Source organism: Glycine max, chromosome 16 (assembly GCF_000004515.6).
Source record: "Glycine max cultivar Williams 82 chromosome 16, Glycine_max_v4.0, whole genome shotgun sequence".
Lineage (NCBI taxonomy): Eukaryota > Viridiplantae > Streptophyta > Magnoliopsida > Fabales > Fabaceae > Glycine > Glycine max.
Window position 1 is genome coordinate 26,385,212 of NC_038252.2, and position 22,440 is coordinate 26,407,651.

The following is a 22,440-nucleotide window of genomic DNA, read 5'->3' on the forward strand; positions in this document are numbered from 1 at the left end:
CAACTTTTTTTACAAAAGGAAACAAGTTAAGTAATGAAATAACATAAAGTAACATGTTAAAAATATTATGTAAATAATATAGAAACTCATATCCTAATGTCACATCCTATCAGAGCATTGTGTTCCAGCGTCCTCTAGCATGAAGTTCTCCATAGCTATCCACCTAACCATCTACTCCCACAAACACAAAGTTCAAGATCATCATAGGATCTAAACACAAACAACACACAAGGAATGAGTTATCATATTCTTAACTAATAAAGATAAATAAAACAACATAGATGTACATATCATATAAATGAAATGTAGCTTACTTAAACACAGCTCACATCATTCCACCACTTATCGTGTGACATCACATCTTAACACTACAACACGTCTCACACATTTTCACATCATTCAAGTACTCAAGAGTTAAAACAAAATATCACTCAACCAATCATTATCGATCAATACACAAGCATTATACAACAAATATACTAAGACTCAAGCCTATATGCAATGTGGTACCATGTAAGTGAAAAACCTCGTTGAGCGCCTATAAGTACATGACAAGATAGACCACACACTGGTAAGTTAGGTCACTCTCACTAGGTAAAATCATAGGGAGGCCAATTAGGGTCACGTTGTTTTGCGAGAATACTCCAACCATGTGGGATCGACACAAACTTAAAGGAGCACTCAAATTAGGTGTATTTACCCCCAAGGCCTAGACTTCTAAGAGTCCGTCAGGGCCTTTCCCTCTTGATTCGGTCTAACCCATACAATATTTTAGGACACAAACTTTATCTATGAATTATAAAAAACACACGATTCTTCAAATGTTATCAAAATTATTTTAACTCGTCGCACCTCAAAGTGATTAAACTACTCATGTTCCCACAGTGGATCTCATCACAATACTCATCATGCATTAACTCGTCACCCTTAAAGGGTCTTATAGTCATGTGATTGTACTGTTCATAGCTCACAACACAATGCACACAACATCTCAATACACATGTACCTTACAATTCAACACAGACTCAATTTATCACTTACACACAATCTCAATTACAATTTTGTGATCCCAATATAACAATTTATCACGCTAATCTAGTAAATCTTGTCCAAAACACAAACGAATTATACAAAAATGATTCTCACAACATGGGGAGTAAAACCTCTCAAACAATTTCACAATACATATGAAAATTGTAGGTTTAAAAACACAAAAAACACCAAGAGTACTCAATTTTATCAACCAATTCACATTAGAACATCAATTGGTTCATCAAACACAACAATATCGTAATTATAATCGTAAAGGAAGAATTACAATATAGTAAACATCCCAAAATAAACCCCAATTTGATTCTCTAAGGATCTATATACATGTTCATTCTAACCTCAATTGCAAAAAACTCATCCCTTACCTCTAAGAGGGATAACATGTATAGTCTGACAATGATAGCAGCATCTTTAACAGTTCCATAAGATTCCTCAAGTTTTTCCTCTGGTTGCTTTGCTAGGGTTTCCAAGCATTAGAGAGAAGGAGAATAGATTGGAGCCTCCATTTCAATGTCTCTGTGCGAGAGTCATTTCTTTTACCATAGACATTATTTTAAAAATTCCAATGATGGCAATGTGTGAAAATGAGTTAAGAACCTGGTGTTCAAATTTCACAATGATCCATCGGTTAATGAGTTTGGGATCATAATTTTACTGGGATAGGTTTGAGTGTTTGCAGGAAAAGAGAGGGTTTTGGGAAAAGGAGAAGGGAAAACAAATTTAAAAGGAAGAGAAAGTGTAGAGATGTATCATAAATGCTAAAACTGACCTAACATGTTTATTTATAGTTAAGGTACTCTCAGTCTATTATTTACTCTATTTTTTATTTTATTTTATATAAAAAAATTATTTTACTCTTTATCAAATGAATAAATAAAACATCCATTTTATTTTCCTTCAAACCATTATTTTAATTAATAAAATTATTCCTGTAACATCCCATTTTTTGCATAAATAAAATTTTAGAGAATAATGATGTTTTATAATTAAATAAATAAAGAAAAATAGTTATAATAAAATAATGGTTTGAGAGAAAATAAAAGGATATTTTATTATTCATTTGATGGAGAATAAAATAGAGTTTCTTTTTTTATAAAATAATAAAAATAAATAAATAGAGTAAATAATAGGTCGTGAATATCCTAACTATAAATAGCAAAATGCTAGTTCAGTTTTCAGACTGACTCCTCCCTCAGCCGCCTCCTTCGCCTCTCAATTTCGTTTTCCCTTCTCAACCTCTCTTTTCCCGCAGACCACCAAACATGTCTCAGAAAAATGATGATCTCAGACTCATTCACCGTTTGATCGTCGTGAAATTAAAGCACCAGGTTCGCAACCCAATTACGAGAACTCTCACCGTTGGGAATTTCAAAATCATGTCTGAGATTAGAGGAAAACCCTTCTCATTGTAGCCTTTTATTTTCCCGCAGAAACCCAAAACTGTCTCGATAAAGTTACGATCCCGGATTCGTTAACCGTTGGATTCTAATCAATTTGGATATGTTGTTCAAAATTCAATTGCACACACTTTCACCGTTGGGATTTGCGAGATAATATTTGTGGAGGGAGAAAAATGAATCGCATGAAGACAGTACAAGTGGAGGCTTCAATCTCTTCTCCGTCTCTCTGACGTTTGGGAACTCTATCAAAGCAGTCGAAGGAAAAACTGGAGGAATCTCTAGAAACCGCTAGAGATGCCACTGTCGCTGTCAGAAGACACGTGAGTCCGCTTAAAGGTAAGGGATGAGTTATTCACAATTGGGGATTAGTGAGAACATGTGTAGGGATCCTTAGAGAACTAAATTTGGGTTTATTTTGGGATGTTTATTGAATTATAATTTTTCCTTTATGATTATAAATACAATATTGTTGTGTTTTACGTACCAATTGATGTTCTAATGAGAATTAATTAATAAACTTGAGTGTCCTTCATGTTTTTGCATTTTGACACATGATTTTGATATAATTGTGTGAAATTATTTGAAGGGTTTTATTGCCCATGTTGTGACAAATCTTTTGTATAAATTTTTATATTGAGATTATGAAATGATGATTCAAATTACGAGTATGTGATAAATTGAACCTGTGATAAATGGTGAAATAAATGTATATTGATGTGTGTATTGAGTTGTGAGCTATGAACTGTGCAATCACACAATTATAAAACCCTTTAAGGGTGACGGGTATTGTGATAGGATCCACTATGGGAACCCGACAAGTTAAAATGACTTTGAAAACAATTGAGTAAATGTGTGTATTGCATAGTTCATAGGTAAAGTGTATATGATTCATGTGGTGTGATAACATGTTAAATTGAGATTATACCATTGTGATTGGGATTAAGTGTATGTGATAAATTGAGTATGTATATGATTAAGATATATATGTGCATTGAGGTGTTGTGTTCATTGAGTTATGAACTATGAATTGTACAATCACACGACCATAAGTCCCTTTAAGGGCGATGAGTTAATGCTAAGTCCCTTTTAGGGCGACGAGTTAATGCTAAGTCCCTTTTAGGGTGACGAGTTGATGCTAAGTCCCTTTTTGGGCGACGAGTTAATGTTAAATCCCTTTAATGGCAACGAGTTAATGATAAGACCTTTAAAGGGCGACGAGTTAAAATTATTTTGAGAACAATTGAGGAGTTGTGTGTTTTGTACAGTTCATAGATAGAGTTTGTGTGCTAAAATGTTTTCTGGGTTGGACTTGAATCAGGAGGGAGAGGCCCTGACGGACTCTTCGGAGTGTAGGCCTTGGGGGTCACACGGTTTGAGTGCTCCTTTAAGCTTATGTTGATCCCATATGGTTGGAGCATTCTCGCAAAATACTGTGACCCTGACTGGTCTCCCTATGATATTACCTAGTGAGAGTGACTTGACTTGCTAGTGTGTGGTTTGTCTTGTCATGTACTCCTAGGCGCCCGACGAGGTTTTTCACTGACATGGTACCACATTGCATATAGGCTTGAGTCTTAGCATAACTATTGCATACACTTGCTAATTGTTTATTATGAAATTGATGTGTTATTATATCTTGATTGGAATGTGTGATTCTTGTATATTGTGATTGATGATTGAAAAGTAAATTTTGAATGACAAAGTGATGAAATAATGTGAGATATGCTAAGTAAATTGTATTTGGCTACTATATGTTGTCTTGTTTCTCTCTAGTAGTTAGGAATGTGATAACTCACTCCCGGTTTGCTATTTGTGTTTGGATCCTGTGATGATCTTGAACTTTGTGTTCGTGGGAGCAGATGAATAGATGGATGACAATGAAGAACCTCATGCTAGAATACACGAGAACACAATGCCCTGATAGGATGTGACATTAGGATATAGGTTCTATATTAATTGTATGAAGCTTAGACGGCCTTGTTTGAGCCGAGATGACTTTATTATTTATTTGGACAAGTTTGAATATGATGTAGAAGAAAGTGAATGTGAGCCTTTTACCCCTTTGAAAGACTTGTATTTAAAAATGTTTTAAAAATATTTTTAATTAATATTTGAATTTGTATTCCTTTGTTAGTATATATGTGAGGGGTAGAGGGTGTTACAATTCCTACTGATTTATTTAATTATAAAAATCTCATTATTTTTCAAAAATTCTATTTATTTTTAAATAAAACACCTTTTAATTTATTTTAAAAAAATGGGGTGTTACAACTGTCAAAATCAAGAACCCTTATTTCTTCACCTACCATAAGCTATTCTTTTATCTTCTTCATTTGTTTCATCTTCCTTGTCCTCGACATTTTTTACACCAACACTGTTGTCATCTCCGGTCATTTTCATCAAAATTAAGATGAACATCATGACTCATTTCTCTGTTATCATCCAAATTAACATTTGAATCTTCAAAAAATACATCCATATGCTTTAGACAAAAATACCAATCCTCTACTAAAAAATGGACATCATCGAAAAAAGCTAAAATTAGAAACAGTAGCACATGCACAATGCTATTCTCAAAATCACAAAACAAGAATGGAACATCTTATTCTACAATTGTTTTTTAAAAGCATCTAATGAAAATATACTTAAAAAACTATTCCCTATTATGCCATATGCTAATAAATAATTAACTATCATCAATTTACCATACACAGAAACAGAGACAAACAACCAAGTCCTTCATTCACAATTAACATAATGTACAAGGAAGGATGATGATTTTCTTCTTGTGTATGAGTTCATGCCAAAGGGAAGCTTGGAGAATCGTCTCTTCAACAATATGAATTGAAGACAATTGAAGTAATTCAAAGAAAACTCTTTCTCATGAAATTGAGATTAATTCATTTTATTTGTTGTGTTTTTGTGCAGGAAAACCACTTTCTTGGAACACTCGGCTTAAAATGGCTATCAGTGCAGCTCGGGGATTAGCTTTCTTACACAGCTCCAACAACCATGTCATATTCAGAGATTTCAAGCCCTTAAATATACTACTTGATGAGGTTAGTTATTTTTTGTTAGTTGATTTCTCACGATGGAAGAACTTTTTTTTGTCACTCTACTTTTTCCCTTATTTCAAGAGATAAGAGCTAACATAAATGTAGTACCGTGGTGGGATGATTAGACAGTTTATGAATTTGAATCTCATAATTTTTTTCCTAACTATACTCATATTGAAAAGGTATCTAAACTTGTCTGCTAATAGAATATCAATTGAAAAATGCAATGTCTTTGTTCTCATCTCTTTTTTAGGTGTTGTCGGTACTCGACCATTGGCTAGTTTGTTAGGAAAGTCAACTATATTCTATGATTCTTGTTATTATGAGAGTTAATTATATCCCATGATTCTTGCTTTAAATATGGTATCAGTTAGTCATATTAGAATGACTTAATTGTAGTAATAGATTGTTGAGTTATAGGAGCAGAATAATCTAAATAGAGATATGTATTTGTGTATATATTGCCTCTATGATTCAGAATGAATATACAACCAAATTATTTTCATCTTATCTTTCCATTTTTACATGGCATCAGAGCGGTAATGATATGCTCTTTCTCTTTTCCATTTTTTTTACCTTTCAAACATTTTTTTATTTCTAAACCATTAAGGCCAACGATGGAAACGAATTTGATTCCAATAGCTCTTACTCTCTTCACCATTTCGATCATCCTGGAATGGTTCTTGTTTCTAAATCTCTCGATGGCAACAATTATTCGACTTGGCGTCGAGCCACCACCATCTCATGGAATGCAAAATCTAAATTTTGTTTTGTTGATGGAACCCTCAAAGCACCATCTGCCAAAACCAAACCAGAAGACTATACAACATGGAAAAAAATGCAATGATATGGTTTTGTCATGGATTCTTAATTCATTGACCCCTGATATTACATATAGTCTTATTTTTTATGACACTGCTCATAAAGTTTGGAAAGATCTTCAAAATCATTTTTTTCAAAGCAACGCACCACGCATTTTCCAGATTGAGAGAGAAATTGCTTGCCTTACTCAAGATCAAATGATAGTTGCTACATACTATACAAAGTTAAAAAATTGTGGGATGAGTTAGGATCCTACAATGATGCTATTTGCACATGTGGAGCAAACAACAAAAGACGCAAGTTGATGCAATTTCTCATGGGGTTGAATGAATCTTATAGTGTTGTTTGTGGTCAACTCCTTTTGATGAATCCTCTACCTGATGTTTCACAAGCTTATTCTTCCATCATTCAAGAAGAAAAACAACGAAATTTGGGTACAAGAAGAGAGACTATTGAAGCTCCTGCCATGACTATCCAAAAGGAGGAACCAACAACACTCGCTATTCGACACAAATCTGTTCAGTCTTCTTGTCCCAATTCCAATAATCATAAACCACTGCATTGTTGCCACTATGATAGGGATCATCACACAAGGGATACATGTTGGAAGTTACATGGTTATCCACCAGGATAGTCCAAGCATACCACGAACTATCATTTCAAGTCCAATGGCAACAATCAATCTTCAACAAATAATGTCAAAGAAACCCCATCAGCACATGTTCAGCCCCTTATGAATGGATTGACTGAATTACAATTACAACAAATTTTGTCTATTATCCAGGGCAATGGAGCATCTCAATCAGCTGCTCCCAAGGCAAATAATGTCAATCTTTCTTAAGGTTTGTCCGCACCCAAGTTGATAATTGATAGTTGTGCAACAAATCACATAACTTCTTCTTTGTCTCTACTTGTCAACAATAAAGAAAACACTTCTTTGCCACCAATTGTTATGCCAAATAGAGATCAAGCTCCAATTATTTCTACTGGAAATTTACCTTTGAGTCCTATTATTTATATGAGGAATATACTCGGGGTACCATCTTGTAAGGTGGATTTGATGTCTGTGAGTCGAGTCATAAGAGAATTAAATTGTTCAGTAACTTTTTTCCCTCAATTATGTATTTTTCAGGATTTGATGACAGGGATGATGATTGGTTTGGGTGAACAATGAGATGGACTCTATTACTTGGTTTCAATGAATAAGACACACAAAGTAAATACCATCAAAGCTGCCTCCACTTCAAACACCTTAAGTATCTTGTGGCATCGACGTCTAGGACACTTATCCTCTTCTTGATTAAACTTTATGGCCAAAAACTTCCTTCATTTCCCTTCCAAGCAAAATAATGATTGTACTATTTGTGCTCCTGCAAAAAAAAAACTAGGCTTCCTTTTTCCACAAGTTCGATTTCCTTTGATAAACCTTTTGAATTAATACATTGTGATATTTGGGGGCCTTTCAAAGTTTCTTCCCTTTCTGGTGCAAAATATTTTTTGACTATTGTGGATGACTTTTCTCGTTTTACTTGGGTTTTTCTAATGCATCACAAAAGTGAGACAAAAAAATTTCTAACCAATTTTTTCGCTTATGTGAAAACCCAATTTAGTACTACAATAGCAAATATTCGGGTTGACAATGGAGGAGAGTTTTTCTCTATGCGAGATTTTTTTTCTCAACAAGGCACTAATTATCAACATTCTTGCATTTACACACCTCAACAAAATGGGGTGGTTGAGCGCAAACATAGACATATCCTTGAGTCAGCTTGAGCTCTTCGTTTTCAATCTCATCCCCCTTTACACTTTTGGGCAGAATGTGTCTCCGCTACTGTTCATATAATTAATAGGTTGCCCACACCTATACTTTCTCACCAAACTCCTTTTGAAAAACTTTATAAAAAAAATCCCTCTTATTCCCACCTTAGAGTCTTCAGATGTCTAGCTTATGCTACTAATGTTCATGTACCCCATAAGTTTGCTCCTCATGCCACAAAATGTGTTTTTATTGGTTATCTAGTTGGTCAGAAAGCTTACAAATTATATGATATTGAAACCAATAAAGTCTTCACCAGTTGTGATGTTATTTTCCCCGAAGATATTATTCCCTACGAATCCATTTCTCCTTCCCTAACTAAAATAGATTATGTCCTACCCATTGTTGTCTTAGATTCCTCACCCATTAGTCAACACATGCAAAATCTAACCCTGCCACTACTGCTTCTCTAACAACCCTTTTGTGTCGTTCTCAAAGAGCTCATGTTCCCCTTATAGCCTTGAGTGATTATGTTTGTGATAAAGTAAGTTCTCCCGAATCATTGTCATTCTCGTCATCTTTTCCAAGTAAAGGTACACGATATCATCTCTGCAATTTTATCTCATATGATTGTTACTCACCACAACATAGATCCTTTATTGCTATTATTACTAATGATGTTGAACCTACATGTTATGAACAAGCTGCTTCCTAATCTCATTGGAAAATAGAAATGCAATTTGAGTTGGCTACTTTAAAGGCCAATAATACTTACTTTCTCACACCTCTCCCTCCTGGAAAACAAGCTATTGGTTGTCGTTGGGTCTACAAAATCAAGCGCAAATCAAATGGTTCTCTTGCACAATATAAAGCATGGTTAGTAGCAAAAGGTTACACACAACTTGAAGGGATTGATTACCATAACACTTTTTCACCTACTACTAAAATGGTTACAATACGTTGTTTATTAGCTTTGGCAACTGCTCAAAATTAGTCACTTCATCAACTTGATGTCCACAATGCATTTCTTCACAGAGATCTTTCTGAAGAAATTTGTATGTCTCTTCCTCCTAGTTTTCAACGACAGGGGGAGAACCTTGTGTATCACCTCAAAAAAATCCTTATATGGGATCATTACAAGCCTCTCGCCAATGGTTTTCCAAGTTCTCTACAGCTATTCAAGGTGTTGGATTTATTCAATCAAAAGCAGATTATTCATTATTTACATGTAAGAAAGGCAAATCATTTATTGCCTTATTGATCTATGATGATGACATCCTCATAACTGGTAATGATCCCAATGCCATAATTGTTCTTAAAAAGTTTTTGCATAATCAATTTAGGATTAAATATTTGGGTGACTTGAAGTATTTTTTGGGCATGGAGGTTTCTCGGTCAAAGAAAGGTATATTCATTTCGTAAAGGAAATATGCTTTGGAAATTCTAAAAGATGGAGGGTGTTTGGGAGCTAAGCTTGTGAATTTTCCCATGGAGCAAAATGTAAAATTATCAGATGAAGGAGAATTGTTGAATGATCCATCCCCATATAGGCAACATGTAGGACGCCTAATTTATTTGACTGTTACTCGTTCGGATATCACCTACTCAGTGCACATACTGAGTAGATTCATGCATGCTCCTCGCAAACCTCATATGTAAGTTGTCATGTGAATATTGTGGTATCTAAAGAACAATCCAGGTCAAGGTTTATTTTTCTCTTTCCAAAATGATTTATCTTTACGTGCTTTTTGTGATTCGAATTGGGGAGGTTGTCCAATATCCAGAAAATCAACTACAGGGTATTGTGTTTTTTTTGGGATCCTCTCTAATTTGTTGGTGAACAAAAAGACAAAAGACAATTTCTCTATCATCAGCTGAAGCAGAATATAGAGTTATGACAGGCGCATGTTGTGAGTTGTCTTGGCTACGTTCATTGTTGAAGGATTTAGGGATATTGCACTCAAGGGCAGCACTGTTGTATTGTGACAACAAATAAGCTCTTCACATTGCGTCTAATCCGGTATTTCATGAAAGAACTCGACATATAGAGATAGATTGTCATGTTATTCGTGATAAAATTCAAGATGGTTCAATTATAACTGAGTATGTTCCTTTAGCAGAACATGTTGCCGATGTGTTCACTAAACCACTAGGGAAGGAATCCTTTCTTACAATGAAGCGCAAGTTGGGAGTTCTTGATATCCACTCTCCAACTTGAGGGAGAGTGTTAGGAAAGTCAACTATATTCTATGATTCTTGTTGTTATGAGAATTAATTGTATCCCATGATTCTTGCTTTAAATATGGTAACAGTTAGTCATATTAGAATGACTTGATTGTAGGAATAGATTGCTGACTTATAGGAGCAGAATCATCTAATTAGAGATATGTATTTGTGTATATATTACCTATGTGATTCTAAATGAATATACAACCAAATTATTTTCATCTCCTCTTTCGATTTTTACATAGTTGAAGCATGTTTCATGATGTTATGAATGCATAATATTTTTAAAGCATCAAAATTGATATTTATTTAATGCTAAATGTGTCAAATCATTTTAACAAGTGATTCTTTTGTTTCCCACAGAATTACAATGCAAAAATATCAGATTTTGGCTTGGCTAGATTAGAGTCTTTTGTGGGAAAATCACATGTAACTACCAGGATCACATGTAACTACCAGGATCATGGGCACGTCTGGTTATACTGCTCCAGAATACAGAGCAAGAGGTAATTTTATATGCGCATAATTGACAATTTGTGTAGCTTTTGACTTCATTAATGACTCACAAGGAAAAATGTCAGCCAACATTACATGCTATGCCAAGTAAGAAGGACATGGAAACAAAATAAAGGACAAACAAAATGTTTTGTTTTGCTTGAATAAATATTTTTCATCTTCATTTCGTGTTTTCACAATTAACTTAAGATTTGTTATATATATTGGGAAAACTCCTGCTCATGGATTTCAAATTAATTCATTTTGTGTATTTCTAAGCAGGAAATCCTAATATAGAACCATTTTCTTGGAACACCCCACGTACTTAAATGTTGTATGATTCCTTTTTTTTTTAATCAGCAAAATATATATATATATATATATATATATATATATATATATATATATATATATATATATATATATATATAAAGAAAAAAGATACCAGAAGTACCAATGTTTACTACAAAAAGTTCCCATATAGGCTTCCCAGCAGCCCCAGGCAGGTTACAAAGTATTTACGAAAATAAGTTAGATAAATAAAAAGTGACCAAGCTGAGCAACACCATATATCAGAAGCCTATCACACCACATATGATCCCCTACTTGATACCGTTTTCTGCACTCACCCTGCAATTACAAACGTAAATTCCAAGGTTTTGGATATTGATGATGGTTGCGTTGTGATTTCGTCACGTATGTTGATATTGTGGCAAATCGCAGACAAATGTGTCCAATGCTGTCTCAACTATGGTCACAGACACTTATAAAACCTTGATGTTGCAGCTCAACTCACGGTCACGGACCATTTCTTAAAACCTTGATAAATTCCATAGTGGTGTTTTCAAAATAAGAACCCACATATGAATGGCTTAGGCCAAAAACCCGATATACTTCCCACCCCTACATAAAGAGCATGATGCCTCCAATGATGAAAGCAGACCACAACCCCCCTGCATTGTTGTACTACTTGCTGAATTCCCATCCTTGAAGCTCTGTCTTTTTTTATGACAACATGTCGCATGTGAGCACGCCAAACCACTCCCATGATATTATGTGAAATATCTTATCCCAACCAACCTTGTAGACAAGCCGCAGGACTAGAAGACCATTGAACAAAGGAGAAATTAAAGGCTGAGTGCAAGTTATGAAGCCAAGACCAAATCCTATATGGTTCTTGAATTCAAAAATTTGCATAGGAAACAGTTAAAACAAGATTGGTGTTGTTTTCACTAATTCTGAAAGTAGGAAACAAAGTGAAAAGAAGACAACATTTTGACATTTTTTGTAATTATCAATAAAAACAGGAAATGAAAATAGACAAAGTTTTCTTAAACCAAACAGGCCTTAATGCAACACTACAACAGTCAATGCTTTGTCACTACTAAAAAAAGTGTTTTTTACGACACCAAATTTACGTCGGTTGTGCATGGACTTATATATGTAGGATGCATGTCATTTGATGCTATTGTTCAGATTTCATTCCTAGTATCGTGTAATTAGGATACATTTGATTAGATATGATCTTCGTACTTCCTGGTTTTGTGTTTGGTGCATCAACTTCAGCTTACCAGGTTCATGTGTCTCTTTCTCAATTTTTCAATTTCTCTTGTGCATCAACTTGACAAGGATTGTGTTTTGACTAAGCAAGCTCTACCTGCTGATCTTGTTAAAAGGTAATCCTTATCTTACAAGTTAAAAAAATGCTCCTAAGGCAAAAAAAAAAGTGTCTATGATTCCTAGTGGTAATTGAAATGCTTGTAAGAATTCATAGTGGTAAAAATCTGATTCTGTATAAACATTTAGATTTGAAATGTATACCAGGAATCTTAATTCCATTTATTTACTTGTAAGATGAATTTTATTTGTATGTCAGTAAGGATACATTTGAAATCTATTTCTGCAATACTGTATAATCTATTTCTATAATTAATGGTCCAATATTTTCACACATGTCATATGTACATAAATGATTTTATAAATATTGAAAATCATGATTATGCTTTTGGTTGGCATAATGTGCGTCTTATTTAATTTATAGGTACCAGAGACCAACGTAAAAAAAATGCATCAAAAATCAAAAAAAAAAATTAGACATACAAAGACGGTTCCCACAAACCTCATAAAATGACAACATAATGTAGACATACAAAGACGGTTACCATAACCGTCATAAAATGGTAACACATACAAAGATGTTTCCCGTAAAACGTCTTAGTATGCAGTCTTGACATGTCATCTACGACGGTTCCTTATAACCGTCGTAAAATTATGTTCATACAAAGACGGTCATAAAAATCGTCTTAAAATGTAAATTATGATTGTTAGAATCTAAGACGGTTCTTCTATAACCGTCGTAGACAATGTGCACCTACTAAGATGGTCCTCGTAACCGTCTTAATATCCCAAAATTATCTGTAGACTTTAAGACGGTTATTTATCAAACATTGTAATTTTTTAGCACATATTAAGACGGTTATTCTTAATCGTCGTAGTATTCAGAACTTACAACGACGGTTCTCATAACCGTTGTAAAATGACTGATACATTTTACGACATTAACTTTAACGACGGTTGGAAACCGTCGTGACATGGACAAAAGAACCGACTTAAAATCCAATATTTCTAGGAGTGTGTGGAAGATGAAGTTGGGGGAAGACAAACTAAAATAAAGAATAGTATAGTGTTTGCTTATCAATATTTTAGCAGGCCACTTGTATGTGAAGTGTGATGTTTATGGGTTTGGTGTAGTGCTACTTGAAATACTGACAGGTATTCGGGCACGTGACACACATTGGTGATCAGGGATGAGTCTCTTGCTTAAATGTATCAAGCCTCATCTTTATTCCATAGAAAATTTCAAAACCATAATGGATGCTAGGACAAATGGGTCAATATTCACTCAAGGTAGCATGCAAAGCAGCAAAACTTATTCAAAAATGCATAAAATCTGTCCCTGGAAAACGTGCTTCTATGAAAGATGTAGTTGAGGCACTAGAAGCCATTGAAGCTATTTAAAACCCGCAATTCGCAGCATACATTTTGTCAACCTCCTCGGCAGGTTCGTAAGAATAAATAAATTTATATGAAAAAAAAACTCTAGAAATTGAGATTGGTTATTTATAGTAACGTGGTCCATTAATTGAATGGGTTGTTGTATCAGTCATTTAATAAATGTGATTTTTTTCTTTTGCTAGTTGGAGGGGGGAATTTCACAAGCCTTTTAACATGTATGATTTCCTTTTTGAATTATTCACATTTTTATAGTAGAAAAACATTTTGTACTAGAACATAATTTAGATGATAATATGTCACTTTTTTTAGACTCTTTTTAATTTTCAACAATGAAAAATTGATTGGGCCAGGTATATCGTGTATAATTAAGAGTAATGATAGATCAACAAAATTATATGTCATATACTTTATAAAGCTTGCTATTTTTTATTAATTTTTTCTTATCACATTATATTGTATTACTTATTATTTTTATACTTATATATGGTATCGTCTATTTTTTTTTCTTTCTATTGAGATTATGTTTAGCTATTCTACTAAAATATGCTAAAGCTACATTTCCTTGTATCAACATGAAACTGTAGGTGAGTATATCTCTTATTTCAAAACACAATACAATATGACTTAGTGCTTAAGCTATCTTGTTTGTTGCTTCAATATCTTTTTGCATGACAGTTGATGCAATAGGTAAATCTATATAGTCGACTTTGTTAACTTGAAGGATGAAAATGCTAGAATCAGCCAATTCATCCAACAGATCATCTAGTAAAGGAATTGGGAACTTGTTCTTAACTGTATGCTTGTTAAGATCCTTGTAATCCACACACAACCTCCATGATCCATCCTTTTTACCCACCAAAACTATTGGCCTTGCAAAGGGACTACTACTGTTTTGAATTATACCAGTCGCCAAGTATTCCTGTACCAACTTATCAATCGCATTTTTCTGTTGTTTAGCATATGACACCCTCTACCCCAACATACATATAAATAAATAAAACATATAAAATAATTTTTGCAACAAATACAAAGGTTCACATTCATTTCACTATTATCAAATAAAGACTTATTAAAAACATATTCGGCTCAAAACAAGGCCGTCAAAGTTTACAAAAAATGTTTTGTTAAATCAACGAGGTAAAATAAAATAAAATAACATCAAACAATTAAAATAAAAAACTCATCACCAATGTCACATCCTATCAGAGCATTGTGTTCCAACGTCCTCTAACACGAGGTTCTTTAAAGTACATACACCTAGTCATCTGCTCCCATGAACACAAAGTTCGAGATCATCACAGGATCCAAACACAAATAGCACACAGGGAGTGAGTTATCTACAAAAAAGTTACAAAAAAATAAATAAGACGTAATCAAAATAAATTATGAAAATATTTATAACATAACTCAACTTAATACAACCCACGTCACTTCACTTTATCTTTAAAATTCATTTTCAATCACTAATCACATTACACATGAATCACACACTCGAGTCAAGACGCAATAGCACTCATCAATTTCATAATAAACAATTAGCAAGCGTTATGCAATAATTATACTAAGACTTAAGCCTACATGCAATGGGTATGTCAGGTCACTCTCATTAAGTAAAATCATAAGGTGACCACTCAAGGTCACTTTGTTTTGCGAGAATGCTCCAACCATATGAGATCAACATAGGCTTAAATGAACACTAAAACCGAGCGTTTTTACCCCCGAGGCCTAGACTCAGAAGAATGCGTTAGGGCCTCACCTTTCTGATTCAGGTCCAACCCCTAAAACAATTTTTGCAAGCAGACACTGCTCATGAATTATACAATACCCATGACCTCACACTCGTGTTTCAAACATGTTTAACACATTATGCTACAATTTAACATTGGTTCCTAACTAGGAACCTACACTTTCTTTTTAACACTGTGCATAAACACTTTTCTCAATATAACCACTGGTCAGATTATTGTATAATTAACATCTCACAACACAATTATTGTCACATCTTGTGTCAAACACACACACACACACACACACACACACTTATTCACAACCAAATATCATGCCCACAATTTAACATCTCATAATGTCACAATCCATCATCATAGGTTTACATGTATCTTACAAATTAACTCATGTTCAACTTTGTACTTATACTCGATTTCAACAATAATATTATAAGCAGACATTGCTAATGAATTATACAATACTCACGACCTCACACTCATGTTTCAAACACATTTAACACATTGTGCTACAATTTAACACTGGTTCTTAACTAGGAACCTACATTTTCTCTTTAACACTGCGGATAAACATTTTTCTCAAAATAAATACTAGTCGGGCTATTGTATAATTCACAGCTCACAACACAAGTAATGTCACATCAAGTGTTAACCACACACTTATTCACAACTAAAACTCATGTTCACAACTTCACATCTCATTATGTCACAATCAACTATCTTATGTTTAAGTGTATCTCGTAATTTAACACATTCAACTTTACATTTATACTCAATCTCCATAAAAATATTATAATGTCAAAGTAATATATTACTCTACAATTCATCATATATTCAATTTATCCCTTATATACAATTTCAATCATAATTTCATAATCCCAATATAACTATTTATTACACTAATCTTATTCAAAACACAAACAAATTATACAAAAATATTTCTCAATCCACAGGGAGTAAAACCCCTTAAACAATTTCACATAATCATACAAGAAGAATTTCAATACAATAAACATCCTAAAATAAACTCAAATTTGATCCTTTAAGAATCCCTACACATGTTCATTCTAACCCAAATTGTGATAAACTCATCCCTTACCTCTAAGCGGGCTCACGTATGTATTCTGACACTGATAATGGAATCTATAATAGTTTCCTAAGATTCCTCAAGCTTTTTCTCTGATTGTTCTGATAGGGTTTCTAAGCGTTAGAGAGAGGAGAAGGGAATGAAGCCTCTATTCCACTATTTACGTGCGATGAGTATTTCTCTCTTCAAAGACATTATTTTTCAGATCCCAATGGTGAAGATGTGAGAAAATGAATCTGGAACCATGTACCAAAATTTCATGACAATCCAACGGTTGAGGAGTCTGGAATCATAGTTTTACTAAGAAAGTTTTGGGTTTCTACGGGGAAAGAAAAAGCTACAATGCAAAGCCTATTTCTCTCAGCTTTGACATGTTTTCATAATTCCCAATGGTGATAATGTTTGGAAATGAGTTCTAAACCTGGTTCTCAAATTTCACCACGATCCAACGGTGAATGAGTCTAATATCGTTATTTTTCTGGGATAGGTTTGGTGGTATGCGAGAAAAAGAGGGGGTTTTGGGAGGAGGAGAAGAGAAAACGAACTTGAGAGGAAGAGAAGGCGTATGAAGTATCGTCAGTCTGAAAACCTAAGATGTCTTTATTTATAGTTAGGGTACTCCCAACCTATTATTTACTCTATTTTTTATTTATTTTTCATTTTATAAACAAATATTCTATTTTATTTCCTATCAAATGAATAAATAAAATATCATTTTTATTTTCCTTCAAATCATTGTTTTAATAAATTTATTTCTCCTTATTTATTTATTTATAAAAATCTCAGTATTTTTCTAAAACTCTATTTACTTTTAAATAAAATTTATTTTAATCTATATATGAAAAAATGGGATGTTACATATCATACCTGTATCTCTTACTGATAGGACCAACACCTGGAACTAGTGGAATCTGATAGTCATAACCAAGTCTGCTAGGAGGTAACCCACTAGCTTGAGTAGTTAGTGAGTTCAGAAGACCCCTTTGTCCATCACATACTTGCAAAATTGACAAATGAACACCAGTTGACATAGCCTTCCCCAATTGTTGTTTCGTAACTATTTTCAACCCAGTAGAGGCCCCTCTCAACACATGCCTCCTTCCCTTAACATATAACTCCATCTGTAACTTATTAAAATTCCATACAATATCACCCAAGGAAACCAACCACTCCACTCCTAAGACCAAATCGCAGCATCCCAATGGAATGAGTAACATATCAGAAGTGAATTTGGTTTGCTGAATTGTCCATTGGAATCCTCTAACGACTGCAGATACGTTTAACTTTGTGCCATCAGCAACCACCACACTCGGGGAATCAAAAGCATCAATTTTGCAACCCAATCTCTTGGCCACCTCAATGTCCAGAAAATTATGGGTACTCCTATTGTGAATCAACACATGGAGAGGCTTCTTTTGGTAGTAGCCCGACACACGCATGGTGTGGAAATTGGCAATTCCAGTGAGGGCATGGACAAAAATTTAAGGATCTGTAGAGCTAGATCCCATTGAGTTCTCAAGCAACACCTCTTCCTCCACATCCTCCTGTAAATCATCCACTTCCATCACATGCAGCTATAGTGTTTCATGACTCAATCCATGCTTAGGCGTAAAGGGTTCATCATAGAAATAACATAACCCTTTGCCCTTCTATCACTCATATACACATGGGTTAAAGTTTTAGAGGCTTGTTGTTTTGTTTTGAGGGTATCCTGTGTCTTGGAAATAATCTTAGGAGGTGTAGGCAACAATGGTGGCTTAGAAGAAGCCTCAGGTTTAAACTGCTTAGTCCAAGATTTTGTAACAGAACCATGCACAGTTGTTGCCTCATGCATTTTTGCTAATGTGAAGGCACATCGGACAGAATTTGGTTGAAACATTCGAACAAGCATCTAGACTTCTTGTTTAAGCCCCCCAAAAAGAAACTCAGCCTATGCTCCTCACTCAGATCTAAACGACTACAATAGCATCAAAAGCTTCATGGTACTCCACTACTGATCCTTTCTGCTTCAATTGCATCAATTCGGCCATAGGATCATTACATACTTCGCCAAACCTTTCAATTAAAATTCTTGTATATTCTGGCCAAGGTGGTAAGTTTTGCAATCCTACAGATTTCACATATGATCTATGCCATTGAAGGGCTTTCCCATTGAATTAACCATTGTTTAAACTCCTCAAGTGTTATCAATAGAAAAGAACGTATCACATTGAATTAACCATTGTTTAACATCATCACTAGAAAAACGTGGGAAATCAATTCTAGCTAGACGTGTTCCGTGAGAATAAGAAGATCTCTCACCTCAAATTGGGTTTCCCCCCGTTGGAGAATGATTCGCGCCACTACTATTGTTGTGTAGAAGGTCCTACATTTGTTGCGACTTCGACAAGGCTAATGACTGCGTTAGGGAATTGTGAAGAGTTTATTGCATCGTGGCTGCCATCTCCATGAATCTTTCATCAATCTTGGAATTGAGACGATTTTCCACATGATCTTCAATTTCACGATCGAGAACACGATTCCGTGTAGCGTCTGCCATGGCTGGTCACGCTTGGAAGGTTACAGGCTGATACCACTTGTTAAGGTAACTCTAGGAGAAGACTCGAAGAATTACAGAGAAGAGTAGGGAAGCTAATGAAGGAATGACATCCGAATCTTAATTGAAAGGAAATGGAGATACTAGAGTGTTCTTTACAAAGTTTCTAATAAAAAAACTGAATCAAAGAGGGTCAACCTCTATTTATGGGTAACTACCCCTCTAAGTGTCTAGCAGCTTCCTAGTTGGAAAAATATGTTATTCTAACTACCCTTAACTAATTACAATTGAGTCTTGAGGTCATTGGAGTACCAGAGCCTGAAGGTCTCATTGTTCGCGTCCTCCACCCAACTTCATTCTAAATTGCTTGTCTTGTGCAAAATTAAGTTTTAAAAATGAGTGTCTAAAGAACCTCAACATCGATTTCTAAAAAATATAGCAAGTTTAAAAAACAGATTTTGAAATAAGAATTTTAATATCAATTTTTTAAAAATTGATGTTAGATGACTATTTTTATCATTAGTTTTTTAAGTCCAATGTTAAGATTTTTATTTCAATATCATTTTTTTAAAATTAATATTAAGGATGACATTATATATAAAAATGTTTGCATATTTAATAACATCAGTTTTTTTTAAATGGATTTTAATTAGGCCATGTCGAATCCTATTTTTCTAGTAATGTGGATTCAACAAATTATCTTTCTAATATATATATATATATATTATTGGACAGAAAGTCAGACAAAGAATGTAATCTTGGGTTACATTTTTGCCTTGTGAATCATTAATAAAGTCAAAACATACATGTAAAGTTATTTTAATTGTCTTATGTGATATAATTAGCTATTGCCACGTATTATGGAACAGGATAACCATATGTGCCCATGACCCTGGTACTTATATGTGATTTTCCCTCAGGCCCCTATTAGCCAAGCCAAAATATGAGATTTTGGCATTGTAATTCTGTAGGAAACAAAAGAATCAGTTGTCAAAATGATCGGACATATTTAGCATTAAATAAATATCAATTTTGATGCTTTGAAAATATTATGCATTCATGACATTATCTAAGATACTTCAACACTAGTCAATGGTCCGGTACTGACAACACCTAAAAAAGAGACAAGGAGAACAAAAACATTGCACATTGCAGCTGAGATTCCATTAACAGACTACTATAAGTTTTGATACCTTTTCAATATGAGTATTAGTTAGTAAAATAAATGACGAGATTCAAATTCATAACTGTCTATTCATCCAAACAGGGTACTATATTTGCTTTAGCTTCCATCTCTTGAAGTGAGGGAAAAGGTAAACTAAAAATAAAAAACTTCTTCGATCGTAAATCAACTAACAGAAAATAACTAACCCCATCAAGTAGTTATTTGAGGCCTTGAAATCTCTGCAAGAAAGCCAATCCCCTAGATGCACCGATAACTATGTTAAGCCGGGTGTCCCAAGGAAGTGGTTCAAAGTTAGGATTTCCTGCTCAGAAACACAACAAAGAAAACGAATTAATCTCAAATTAATGAAAAAAGATTTTTCTTTAAATCATTTTAATTGGCTTCAATTCATACTGTCAAAGAGATGATTCTCCAAGCTCCCCATTGGCGTGAACTCATGCACAAGAAAAAAATCATCATCCTCCCAACAGTAACCCAATAACTTGACCAGGTTGGGGTGAGAAAGCCTTCCTAAAAAGTTTAGTTCTGACTGTATTTTTGCAATCAGCAAAAAATCATGTTAAGCTAGACTGAATTTGTGCAAAAAATAGGATCTATGACATGGAAGGTACTCTAATTGTGTTGAAATGCAATATTTATGACAAGTAAAATCACAAAATGATAGAATGATAAACATTTAGCCAAAGAATTCCTAGTTATGCTTTTGTATGTCCTTTAGAACAGGACAGGATCTTCTAATTTTACCAAGAAAAGATTGTATTAAATTTAACTTACTTCAATTGAAAGTTGAAAGTGTTTTACCGTGCATTACAATTTCAAAATAAAAGTAAGAAAGAAGTAAATGAAAGAGATGAAATTAGAGTAACCTGCCACTCTTGAAAACCTTCATGCTTAAAGAGTTAAACTTTGTTATGGCAACGACCATTCTAGAACCTGCTTTGGCAGGAGCGAGGGTGTCCTCATCCAACCATTCCTTCTAAACTCTGACAAGACCACCTTTACTGACCACTGTGTCAGGCCTGAAATTGTTTGCGGCAGATTTCAGCTCCTAGAAATCGAACACCTTTAAGTTTGGCCATTTCAGAATCTAGCCATCAAGTGGAGGAAGAGGAAGAGGAAGGGGACGAAGACGAACATGACGAAGAAGATGATGAATAGATACTTCGTCGTCCATGCTTCCACTTGCAATCTCCAAAAACTGACTCTTTTCGGTGCCACGTTTTTGCTATCATCACTTGCTGAACCTGAAACTGAACCGAACCCGTCATGGGAAAATTTGAATTGGTGAATATAGAAAGGGTGAGGAAAAGTAGAAGACTTGCCTGAATAGTGAGGACCCGAGCCAGAGGAGAAGCAAACACCCATGCCAGGAAGCGCTATTTTCCGTCGGCACTTGACCAACGAAATTGACCGCGAAAAATGGGTGTTGGATTGTTGGTACCGGTTATTGGTTAAACTTAAATAAATAAATAAAAATTAGATAAAAATTTGGGTAAATCCCCATTTAGATTGAAAATTCAAATTTAGTATCCAAATATGTAAAAAGTGTGACGGATCATCTATAATGAAATCATCGAAGATTTTATCTTTTCGAGCTTTATCTGTAATTCACTATAGACTCGAGAAACAAAGAGAAAATGTTTACAAATTAGATATCTAACAACAAGGAGAAGGGAAAGGATTGAATAGAAAAACTCATTTTGGGTGTGTTAATATTAATAGTAACTCATTATTTCGAAGAATAATTTCTTCGAACAGGAGAAGATTATGTAAACAATTATCTGGAATCTCACTTATCAGATTCCATATCTCACTTATCAGATTCTATTGTGGAAGATACAATGAAATCTGATCAATTTATCATAATATATTTGACTCATGCATAATATCATGAAAAAGATTAATCTTTTTTTTAAGGTCAATATTAATTGTTAATTTGTTAATTTTTATTGGTGGGAGGAATTCGAACTATTAACCTCTTTTTCCTTCTTTCTTCCATAACCAAATCAATCTTATAATTTCTCTTCTATATATGACTAATTGTCACTTTTTTGCACTATTTATCATGG

The 22,440-nt window shown here is 34.1% G+C and overlaps 1 protein-coding gene and 2 pseudogenes across 1 annotated transcript; 1 reads left to right on the plus strand and 2 right to left on the minus strand.

Moving 5' to 3' along the window:
• Positions 1-2,312: 2,312 nt before the first annotated feature.
• LOC112999790 (probable serine/threonine-protein kinase PIX13) lies at positions 2,313-13,884 on the plus strand (annotated as a pseudogene).
• A 567-nt stretch (positions 13,885-14,451) lies between these two features.
• LOC112999791 (uncharacterized) lies at positions 14,452-18,088 on the minus strand. The gene is made up of 2 exons (XM_026126105.1): positions 17,517-18,088; positions 14,452-14,707 (listed from the first exon to the last, which is right to left on the minus strand). The coding sequence occupies exons 1-2, from the start codon at positions 18,086-18,088 to the stop codon at positions 14,452-14,454; spliced, it is 828 nt and encodes a 275-aa protein (XP_025981890.1).
• A 1,860-nt stretch (positions 18,089-19,948) lies between these two features.
• LOC102662712 (probable serine/threonine-protein kinase CST) lies at positions 19,949-21,736 on the minus strand (annotated as a pseudogene).
• Positions 21,737-22,440: the final 704 nt, after the last annotated feature.